The sequence below is a fragment of the Temnothorax nylanderi genome, unplaced genomic scaffold (assembly GCF_030848795.1).
Source record: "Temnothorax nylanderi isolate EJ_2023f unplaced genomic scaffold, tnyl_v1.0 TNYL_tig0068_pilon, whole genome shotgun sequence".
Taxonomy (NCBI): domain Eukaryota; kingdom Metazoa; phylum Arthropoda; class Insecta; order Hymenoptera; family Formicidae; genus Temnothorax; species Temnothorax nylanderi.
Window position 1 is genome coordinate 49,054 of NW_027249130.1, and position 12,135 is coordinate 61,188.

General features: G+C 42.2%; 1 protein-coding gene across 1 annotated transcript in view; it reads right to left on the reverse strand.

Annotated features, from left to right (window-relative positions):
- Window positions 1–12,135, reverse strand: part of LOC139773758 (discoidin domain-containing receptor 2) — a 159,642-nt gene that overhangs the window by 40,290 nt on the left and 107,217 nt on the right. The window contains exon 7 of the mRNA XM_071708462.1: window positions 11,655–11,862. Coding sequence (XP_071564563.1) covers window positions 11,655–11,862 — 208 coding nt within the window. The remainder of the gene's footprint in view (window positions 1–11,654; window positions 11,863–12,135) is intronic.

A 12,135-nucleotide genomic window follows, 5' to 3' on the forward strand; every position in this document is an offset into this window, starting at 1 on the left:
AAGGGGCGGGTGATGGGGTTGGAAATCCTTGCAGGACCCCGTACGCGAAGAGGAAGAGGCCGCGGGAGGTGCATCCATTATCTTCTCTCCTTCGGCTGCATCCGGAGATGCATCCATTATCTATCTTTCTCAAGGCGGAATCGGACGATATATATATCACTCGCCCGGTAAATTGCGAGAAAATATACGAACGATGGTCGATAAACTTTTAACGAGTTCCTTTTGTGTTCGGGCGCGACAGAGCCGCGCGAATATCTATAAGTCTCGAGGATCGCGGATCCGATTTGATGAAAGTCCTCGTTGACTCTCTCTCATAAAGAGGGTCACTCGTCAAATGCTCGAGGCATAAAATATTTGTAAGTTTGAAACAAAATTTTTTTTCTCCTCATGAATGAATAATTAAGAGGAGAGAATCGCAGTTTGACATAATTTACTTGATAACTGTAGTACAATGTAATTTATATCTAAAGATATTTTATATCGTTCCGTATTTTTTGAAAATGTTGGAAAAAGATCTAGCTTTAAATGCGTGTAACAAATATTAATAATTGTTCACGTTTACTATTGCTACTTGCATAACAAAGGTACGTCATAACGTCAACCACGATACCATAACATCTACTTTTCAACGCGAGAGAAGTTGTGATATCAGAGGGTAATCACGGAAAAGTCTTGTCATTCCCGTATGAGAAACGGATACCTACATCTTCGTAATGTCGTTTCATAGCCCGTCGTGCTGCGGGCATTCGTTTGAAATATCATAATGACATGCTACCGGAACCCTTCCCTTCCGATCCTGCGCGACCTTGCGAAAATCCCCACAAGGGAACTCGAAATCCCACCGAGGAATATGATTTCCTCCCTCGCGGACACGAGTCGTAATTTGCAAACATCCGTCACGGGGCGGTCATACTCGTGGGATGTGTCGTTAGCCTGTATCATTTTTCTTCGTCTTCCGCTGGTCCGCTGCCTCCCGCCGGTCCCTCCTGTCTGTCCCGCAGCCAGCCCTTTTCGAGGCTGTATGTGTCCTTTTCATAAACGAATTCGGGGCGATTCGACGCACAAGCGATTTCACGCTGCGTACACGAGAGAGAGATTCGCGCAGAATTATCCATCGAGCTGGGCTGGCTCTCCGAGGGTGGTCCTCGGTTATCGTTCGACCAAAGATCGTACGACCAAACTGTTGAAACGAAGATTGAACGAGGCGCTATTACGATGGATCGCTGCATCGAACGTGCAGGTTGCGCGATTCGTCGCACTTACCGAACTTGTAAGATGCATCGATTCCACACGGAAAAAAAAGATTAGCTACTATAGCTAAAATAGTCGTAATATATGGATAACTAACATTTTTTGCAGCGAGAACAAAAGGTTTTGCTACTATTGCTAAACTATAGCTCTCGCTGCAAAAAATATAGCTCTTGCTGCAAAAAATATTAATTATATTCAAGTCTCGTTCTCGCGATTAACCAAGTAGTACCGCCTTCCACGCTCAGTGGCGCCACAATCTTTAGAGTGATTTTTATTTTCTTAGGTTGTCCCTACCCATGCCCGATGCCATGCTTCATAACGTTCTTTGTGCTCGTAGGAGTCACAACACAGAGTGTAGAAGAAGCCGCAATCGGTGTTTTTTTATTGCGGCACAATGTCCAAAAGGAAGTTGAGCGACGGAGAATTAATGAATGAGGTAAAAGAGCAGATGAGGAGTCTGCGTAAAAAATTGAGGAAGCTCAAGCGGACGACTGGGGAGGTTAAGGAACCGCCAGTCGCCGCTATCGATGCCACGACGCAGAATCGTGTGGAAGACAAAGAGAACGGTGAGTATTAACAAGCCTTGCCTCTTTCGTATGTGTCCTGGCGATGAGCCTTCACCAGAGGAAGGACAGATCGCATGTACGGCGATGAGCCTTCACTTGAGGAAGGACATATCGCACGTTTAAAAATCTCGAGCCTTCACTCGAGGGAGGACAGATCGCACGATATAGCGAGTCAGCTGCTTAATTCTTGTTGGTATTGTGGTAGCTGCCACGAGCGAAGCAGGCGCTGTCGTGGAGGAGGACGCGAGCGAGGAAGTGAATCTCGTGGAGGACGACGTAAGTGAGGAAAAGTCGAGTTCCTCTACGTCGGCAGAGGCATCAGAGACGAATGAAGAGGCAGGAATTCCCGAGGACGCAAAAGAAGCAGCAGAGACCGCTGCGAGCCTCAGCAATGAGACTCGACAGACGCTTTGTTTAAAAGCAGAGCCGGCTGAATCGACTGATGTTGCCTTGCATCCCGAATTAGCGGCCGAATGGTCAAATTGGATACGAATAGGCCTTTATGGAGGAGACGAAAAAGATGAAAAAAAAGGGAGGAGGAAGAGAGTAAGATACGGGAGGAGATTATGAGAAAATTCCCTAGGAAGGGGGTTCTACAGGTAGAAGCCCCCAAACTCAATCCGGAAATCATAGCATACATGTCAGGGGCGGCGAAAAGCAGAGACAAACATTTCGTCGCCTCACAGAATGCGGTAGGTTCAACAATGATAGCAGTGGCTAAAAGCATCTCTCTGATCCTCGAGCTTGAAGAAGGCGAGATCTCGAGTACGCTCTTAAAGTTGTTAGGAAATGCAGGCAAGTTGCTAGCAGGCGTGCACTACCAACATTCAGTAATGAGGAGAGCGTTCATTCTACCTGGCATTGACGAAAAATACAGGGAACTGTTAAAAAAGTCAGACATAACGGACGATTTATTCGGCAAGGACTTGTTTAAGAGGCTCAAGCACACGAAATCCGTGAGCAAGGTAGTGGAGGACCTCACTTCTCATCGGCAAACCAACCTCTGAGGACTTCCAACTGGGGAAACCGAAAAGGCCTGCCGTCGAGTTCCAAGGGCCATTCGCAGCAGGCTCGGAAATGGCCGCACAGCAGCGGGGTCCCACAAAGATTGCTGCGGTACAAGGATTGGCAGAGAAATTCCCAGTGGAACAAACACGCGACCACGAGGTCGACAAGGCCAAGCCAACGCAGTCGCTAGAGGTGAGAGGTGTAGCCGGACGTCTAAAATTTTTTTATAACAAATGGAAAGAAATTACTAAAAATAAATTTGTGCTTAACTGCATTAGAGGTTACGAAATCCGGTTCACGTCTCGGCCTTTTCAGGCAGCGATACCGACAGCACCGCTATTGCAGGGTAATCAATCTCTTGATGATGTTAAGAAAGCAATAGATAACCTGCTAGTTTTAGAGGCCATTAGACCTTGTGTCTCCGAGAATCCACGGTTCGTGTCCTCTTATTTCTTAGTCCCCAAAGCTGATGGAACTTTTAGATTTGTCTTAAATTTAAAAAAGTTGAATGAATTTATCCTAACTAAGCATTTTAAATTAGAAGATGGCCGCACAGCAGCAAAATTAATCTCCGAAAACGATTTTATGGCAAAAATAGATTTAGAAAATGCTTACTTTTTGATACCTGTAGACGAAGGTTCTTCGAGATACTTGAGATTTATTTTCCAGGGCCAATGTTTTGAATTCCTGTGCCTGCCTTTCGGTCTCAATGTGGCTCCCCACGTATTCACCAAAGTCCTGAGGCCAGTAGTGAATTATTTGCGTAAAGAAGGGTTTGCGTCAGTGATATACTTAGATGACATGTTCCTCGTGGCGTCATCAAAACGGGCATGCGCAGCTAACATAAAAGCTTCGATAGAACTTTTAGAAAACTTAGGTTTCGTTATAAATTATAAGAAGAGCAGCTTAGATCCCAGTCAAAGGGCGGAATTCCTAGGCATAACCTATGATTCTTGCAAAATGGCATTAGAGTTGCCAGAACATAAGAAACAAACATGCTCAGCCTGTTAAAAGAGTTTAAGCCAGGGAAGATTTGTTCTCTTAGACAGTGGTCGAGTTTTGTGGGGTCAATTAATGCATGTTGTCCAGCGGTTAAATACGGGCGTCTATACACGAAAGAATTTGAACGTATCAGATATTTAGAACTTTTGAAAAATAATGACGACTATGACGCAAAAATCTGTCTTCCGAAAAACCTCGAGTCGGTTTTCAAATGGTGGGAAGAAAATATCCCCGTTTCTTCGAACCCTATTAGGCAAGGTAATTATAAACTCGAAATTTTCTCGGATGCGTCCACCACAGGGTGGGGCGCCTTTTCTGAGGGAGAGAGAGCTGGAGGTTTTTGGACGGAAAACGAACAGAAGCTTCATATTAACCGTTTGGAACTCAAAGCAGCCTTATTCGCCCTGAAAAGCTTTGCTAGTGAGTATAGGAATTGTGAGATACTTTTGCGCATAGATAACACCACGGCGGTGGCTTATATTAATAAAATGAGGGGAGTACAACATCCGAACTTACACAGGATCGCGAAAGAAATCTGGCAATGGTGCGAAGTAAGAGATATTTGGTTAGTCGCCTCATATATCAAGTCTGAGGATAATGTAGAGGCCGATCGAGAGTCTAGGGTAAAGAATATAGACACGGAATGGGAATTGGCAAGTTATGCTTTCCATCAGGCTGTGAGAGCGTTTGGGCTTCCCAGAGTTGATTTGTTCGCCACTCGGTGCAATACAAAATGCAAAGAGTTCTTTGCATGGAAAAAAGACCCAGAGGCATTAGCAATTGACGCTTTTACCGTCAATTGGGGTTCGCTTGGTTTATTTTGGGCGTTTCCGCCATTTGTTCTCATATTAAAAGTTCTTAAAAAGATCATAGTAGACCGGGCCACAGGCATAGTGGTAGTTCCTTACTGGACTAGTCAGCCGTGGTTTCCCTTGTTTAAAAAGCTATTGATCGGAAAACCACTGATTTTTAAGCCTTCGCCAACTTTATTGTTGTCCCCTTGTAAGTCCATTCGACATCCGCTAGCAGAGAGGCTGTCCCTGATTGCAGGCAAATTATCAGGGAGTCGTTCAGAAGAAAAGGATTGCCGGACCCCGCCCTCGGCATCTTCGAAGCTTCGTTAACGGAGTCGACCCATAAACAGTACGCAGGGCCTTTAAAACAGTGGTGGTCCTTCTGCTTAAGTCGGGGACTAGACCCCTACCAGCCGAAAGAGGGGGACGTCATCCAATTTTTAACAGAAAAATTTGAAGAAGGGGCGGCGTACGGATCCTTGAACTCGGCGAGATCGGCGATCTCCTTGATTAGTGAAGGGAATTTAGGTCAGAATAGGAATATCGCTAGATTTTTTAAAGGTATATTTATGCTTAGGCCGGTAAAACCAAAATACGACAGAATTTGGGACGTGGATATAGCGCTTCGGAAAATCGAAGAGTGGTTCCCCCTGGACGAGTTGTCTCTTGATCAATTGTCCGAGCGTCTCGTGTTACTACTGGCATTAGGCACAGCGCACAGAGTGCAAACGTTGGCTTCGATCAAGTTACCGAACATTAAGCGTAACTCTGAGGGGTATGAAATAGAGATACCCGATCGAATTAAGACCTCTCGTCCAGGAGCATACCAGCCCTTATTAGTTCTACCGTTTTTTCCGGAAAATCCCAAATTGTGCATTGGGTCAACGTTAGACACATATATCCAAGAGACAGCGCAAATAAGAGGAAAAGTAGATAATCTCCTTTTAACAACAAAGAAACCATTCAAAGCGGCATCAAAAGCAACGATAAGTAGATGGATCAAGACAGCGATGTCTCGCTGTGGGATAAGCGGAAGATTCACAGCTCATTCCACGAGGCATGCGGCGACGTCGTCAGCTTTGAAAAAGGGAGTAAATTTGGAGACAATTAGGAAAACGGCAGGGTGGTCAAAAAACTCGCAGGTTTTCGCCAAGCACTACAATAAAATTGTTGTTTCGGCAAGTAGTTCCTTTGCGGAAGCTGTTATGCATTAAAAAAAAAAAAAAGAGTAAAAGAGAAAATTCCTTGCAAAAGCGGTTATGCACCAACGATGTGCAATATGTAAAAACTATGTTTGTTTTGTTCGTTTTAAGTTGCTAGTCGAAAAAGTCGTTCTTTCTTTTCTATAATTGGTAGACAAGACTAGTCATATTCCGTACTTATTACCAAAATATGTAACAAATAAAAATTACTTGCTCTAAACATCTACTTGGTTAATCGCGAGAACGAGACTTGAATATAATTGAAAGATCAAACGATCTCATAGAGAGATGTTCGATCGTAATTATATAAAAAGTCTCGTTCGAGCGATTATTCCCACCCGTTGTAAACACATACTTCCCTACCCGAATCGTAAGATAATTTTTATTTGACAATAATGAATTCATTGAGCTCTAAACTTTATGAAGCATGGCATCGGGCATGGGTAGGGACAACCTAAGAAAATAAAAATCACTCTAAAGATTGTGGCGCCACTGAGCGTGGAAGGCGGTACTACTTGGTTAATCGCTCGAACGAGACTTTTTATATAATTACGATCGAACATCTCTCTATGAGATCGTTTGATATTTCAAATGTTATCCATATTTTACGAATATTTTAGCTATAGTAGCTAATCCTTTTTTTCCGTGCACGAATTTTTAAAATGTAGTTTCGAAAAAAATGGAAATTATATTAAAATATTGCACTTATAAAAAAAAAATAATCGAGATATTTTGCGGCATTAAAAAACCACCAAAAATTATCATCTTTTAATGCTACAATAGTGTTAAGATATTACATGTAAAATTTAACGTTAATAAAATTTCCTCAGTAAGCACGTTGTTAGCAAATATATAAGTTTTCTTTTTTCCGTAAAAGGCTCTTTCGATTCTTACATCAATTAATGGATTTTGTGCAATATTCTTCTCATGACATTAATGTCTTTCATCTATATACCGACCCGCCCTGAAAGACGCGTATTTCGATGGCATATTATGACGTACAAGGCGTAGGAACATTATGAATGTACTAGGGGCAAAGAGTTTCAGATTCCCTCGCTCGGTTTATGTGATATCTTGTTGGCAAATCCGCTTGACAAACAACCCTCTATACGCGAATATCTTGAACGAGGGCAGGATGCTCTTTTATGGAAGCTTCCTAGTTACATCATTATCGAGTAATAGCTCATAGTTATCTATGAGTACATCCCGCCGGAAGCGTACGAGTTTCTTCCGTGAGACGCTCCTTCCGAGGTTGTTATCAACGGATACTTTGAATAATGACGGACGTTCCCCGATGGCGATCATTATCGGTGTAATTCGGCTTTCAATTATAATCCATAATTCGGAGAATATCGCATTTGCGCGTCCACCATTAAATGTCGCCGAAAGAGACGAGAGAGAATGGTGATTCCTATTAAATTTCCTTTGTGTTTATATATGTACGAGATTCATCGCCATCAAGCGCAGTCGATGACAATTCGCGATTGTGAAGTATAACTATATTAATATTGATTGTCCGGGTGTTCGTTACCGCAACGAGCTTGCTGTATTATTTGTTCCCGGCGTGTATGGCAGGTCTCGGAAAGTTTCTTCTTAATTATAAAGCGATTTGTGTTGTAGGCAAACAACACGGTATACCCAGTAGTTCAACACGCACTAGAATCGATCGGATAATTAAATTACCGTAATGACCGCGTTGGGGAACTGTTGAATGGGTATTTTGCATGTTAACGTCATTGTTCTTATTGCGATTTGCAATGCATTTTATGCGCCTGCGAAAGCGCCGTCTGGCATGCATTTTTGCATATACTCCTTTGACGTGGAAAAAAGAGCGCGGAGCAGAAGGAAGGCGGCCAAAGAGTTTCGTGCCCGCTTTATGATCTCGTCGCTACGTCGCTAAGTCCTCTCGACAAACGACCCTTTGTACGTAAATACCTTGAATAAGAGCGGGGATGTTCTTATCTCCCATTAGTTCGTCGCGTAATTTCTCATTACAATGCGAAGATTACGGTTTCCTCAGCACATTTCTGAATTTTAGTCACCTTCTCTCTCTCGGTTAATTTTACTTCCGCTCGAAAAACGCCATTAGTACGTGATCTCTTTACACTGTTATAATTTATAGGGTTAAATTATACAAATATATACATATGTATAATGCAAATATAATTCTTCTAATTAACGAACGCTTTTATATCGGGATGACTCAGACAAGTAAAGAAAACCATCTTCCTTCGACACTTGTATCGATCCGGATTTCTTGCGCATCGCATATTCGCATCTCTGGGAAAAATAAAGACGGTTATAACCCACTTTGGGGCCCACGATTATAGTAATCAAATTATTTGGATATCGTAACCCTAATTATGGTAAAATTTTGGTTAGTGCCCCTTAAGTGAAAATTATCTTTGCGTAACTGAATATCGACAGAAATAATTGAGAGAATTGACTAGTATAACTTAAAAATCTTTGAAATAGATAGAATAGCTAATTACGACTTTTAGTTACGCGTAATCGTGGACCCCAAAATGGGTTATAACCGTCTTTATTTTTTCCCAGAGATTATTCGTCATTTATTTTCTACATTGAAATTTTTTCTCAACAGAGTAAAAGTACAGCGGAGATAGTAGAACGTGTTTAAAACGGTTTAAAAACTCGTGTTGTTATTATGTTGTCTATACAGAGTTACGCGGTACGATTAACAAAGAATTCTACGCGCGAATCGAGCGGAAAAATCGAGCTCCGTGTCATTAGCGGTCTGTCATGAATAGAAGTTTTTGGCGATATAAAAGCCCCCTAAAGTTACCCTTGTCACGAACGATGTATCGGATTTATCGAAAATTTCGTGCCGTCATTGCCGTTCGATGACTCGCTCACCTGCGCGAAAGCTTCCCGTGTGCGTTTCCGTGCGAAAGCTCTTCTTTTGTCAGGGGAAATTGAAGGGTGACTTTAAAGGATGAGGGATGATCGCGATCTCCCACCTTTGTGTCGCGTTTCCGCTACACGTTTGCTACGTATCGTAACACGCGACATCGCTCGTAGAATTACTAATACACGCTTTTTTACAAATCAGACTCGGCAAGCAGTGCTTCGACGATTTTTCTATGGTATATTTATCATATTTATGTCGTTTTAGTAAAATAATTTACGCTTTCGTAGTATTCGTGTAATGAGAAGCCATGTTATACCGAGCGTGTATTGATTATTGATTTGCAGAATTCAAAACTATTTATATACATGTAGATACGTTCGAGCTTCTCTCAAGAATCGGACACTGAACCGCGAGAAATAAAATTCATGCTATGTCTCGTGACAAATTTCATCGGAATTCTTAAACTGAATCCCGATTGTAATGTATCGAAAATCAATTTTTACGTTTTATTTATTGAACCGTATCTCTAGATTGATTTCAGTTGAGTTTTGCAGCGGGCTATAAATGCGACTATAAAAACGGAGTTTAGTCATGGTCGTTTGTTCCATTCGTTTGCAGATAGATTTTCTTTTTTTTTATAAAAAAATGTTTTACGATAGGACAGAGAGAGAGAGAGAGAGAGACTTGAAGAGGTAAAGAATAATTTCGCAGTTTCGCAACGTTTTGACCTAATTGTTCGATGACCCAACTGTATTATTTTTTTACATTTGTGACTTCTCAATTGGTAAATGTGAGTGTTATGTAAATCGATGGAGCGTACAGTTTCGCTCATATTGAATTATTTCAAAGATTGAAATATCATGACCTGATTGCCTAGTTTTAACATTCTCGTAATATCACTCTCTTGGTTCTATTATTCAAGCTGTCCCGGAATTGTCCCAGAATTGTCGTTCTTAATTTCAATTTGAGATTATTTGAGATAATGCGCGATGTATTATCTATATATATGTAATGTTCCCCCGAGATAGTTTTGTGCAAATAGACAACTGCGAAATACATTACGCAATTTACAAAGTGTACGATGTCAGTAATATACATATGTCCCCTGCATTCTCTCTACTCTACCTTGATTATAAATCCTTTTTATTCGGCAGTCGCATCGTCCTGTAAATGCGAATAAACTCCTCGTAAGATGCGATTCCCATCGAATCCGTGTTAAATCAGACGGAATGCGAGAACGGTGGGACGAGGTGAAAGTCGCTTTTCAGAGAATCGCGCACACTCGATATGGAAACATATCCCGCGATTTATATCTCCGCTGATAAAGCGCCGTCCCCTCTGTCTAAAGCTCGGTCTACATAGGCCGCAGTTCGCAAAACGCAAGACACACGCACAGTCTACATGTCAATCTAACCTCTCTGTGTATAGATGTTAGATTGACATGTAAACTGTGCGTGTCTTCAGTGTCTTGCGTTTTGCGAACTGCGGCCTATGTAGACCGGGCTTAACGTTCACGCCACGCAGCGTTTCTTTCCCTCAGGAAGCCGATCGCGCGAGAGGAGGGAAGTCGATTTCAATCAAGTGAACGTTAAATCGAATCACAGTCGACTTTACTCACTTTACTGTACGCATGATGTCAAAACCGGGGAGAGATGCCGCGTAAGGAGACACGATATAGATTATTTGCATGCACCTCTCTCTCTCTCTCTCTCTCTTTCCACCCCGCGAGCACCGTCCGTTTTGAAATCGCTGCCTGGCAGATATACGATAAGCCATTGTCAATTACCGCACGTATCGGTTTAAATCAAGTTCGAGATTTATTTTTTCGATGATTGACAGGCAGCAATCGGTAGCCGAGGGAGCAAAGACGGAGAGAGAGAGAGGGAGAGAGAGAGAGAGAGAGAGAGAGAGAGAGAGAGAGAGAGAGAGAGAGAGAGAGAGAGAGGGAGGCAAGTGGGATGGCGCGGAAGGTGGGTTACGGCGGTTCGGTTGCGCCGAATTGGAATGAAATGGCGGAATCGCAAAAAGAAAATACATTCTCCATCGGCCATCCCTTCCCCGCCGCGCCGTCCTTGCCAACTACGGTGAAGGCCTGTATCACGAAACGATTTCGCGTCACGAGCAGAAATTTTCGTCTCTAGTTACGCCGCGACGCGATGTCCCACGGCTCTTTTTTCCCCCCCGGCCATTGTTTTTGTCCGTTATGGCCGCGCGGATCAGCGTGGAAATATATCCTCGTTCGAGGGTTTTAATGTATTCCGGAATTTCGACCGGCACGTCCTGCTGGGGGTAGCTGTCACGGGACGGATGGACGAGAGATGATGGATTCAGTGAAATTAAATGACGGATCGCGCGGCATCTCTTTTTAACTTCGTCATTCTTCCTCCCTCCTCCTCCCCCCCACCCCCACTCTCGCTCGTGAAACATCGAACGAATAAATTTCTATTGCCCTAGTTGCTTCGATCACATATTATGGAGATTTGGAAACATTGAATTTAAACTGTACCGTTTGTGTCAAACGGTGCGCGCGCGTGAGTGGACTGCGGAATAAAGTTTCATAAATTCCTTAAGGGAAAAACGCTGCGCGCGTTTTCGCTGACTTTGCGTTCAAAGATAATGCACAATTTTCTAAATTGGTACGCTTCTTACATTTTGACGATTTCATTAGGCGTTATTATTTCTTTCTTGAAACTAGAAAGACGGAAAATTATTGTCCATTTAAAAAGGTTCTCTGTCTTGTGTTTAAAGAGAGAAAGAATTGTTTTTAAGGGGAAAGTTTTGTTCTTCTCTGTGTAATATTAATTCTCTCTAATATTAATTAAATGTCTGTAAAAACGTAGATTCCATAATTGATGAGGAATTATTTACTGAAAGGACTTGCAGAAAGATAACATATGCCCACATTTTTACGCAAAGTGTATACAAAGAAAAATATTTTGCGGGATACAATTAATTGTCTCACCAGAATCGAAGGTTACTTCGCTGACCATGATCCATCGATCCGAGAAATGCAGTCTCAGCTTAACGAATTTCCCGACTCGGTGATGAAGCTTGATCGTGATGTTTCGAGAAGTCTCGAAGATCTTGTCTTCCATGTACGTGTAGGTAATGGGTTCCCCTGTGTAGTATTTCCCGCCAATACTGAAGAGTATGTCAACTTGTGAAAACACCTGTAATCCGAAAACACATGAAGATATTCCGAGTGTTATACTTCTGAGCGTGAAATAATCCTTAAGTACAGCGAGAAAATTCAGAGGATAATTCCTGAACCAATTTTGAGACGAAAAGCTCAAATAAAGCTTTGTCCTTAACGACTTCGTTTCGGAGATACAGTGTGTTTGTAAAAAAAATTTATTTTCCTTAATATTTCTGAAATGCATTAAGATTTTTTATGAAACTCGGTGTGCGTAATGAGTACTCAAAGAGTATTTAATTTTTTTTTA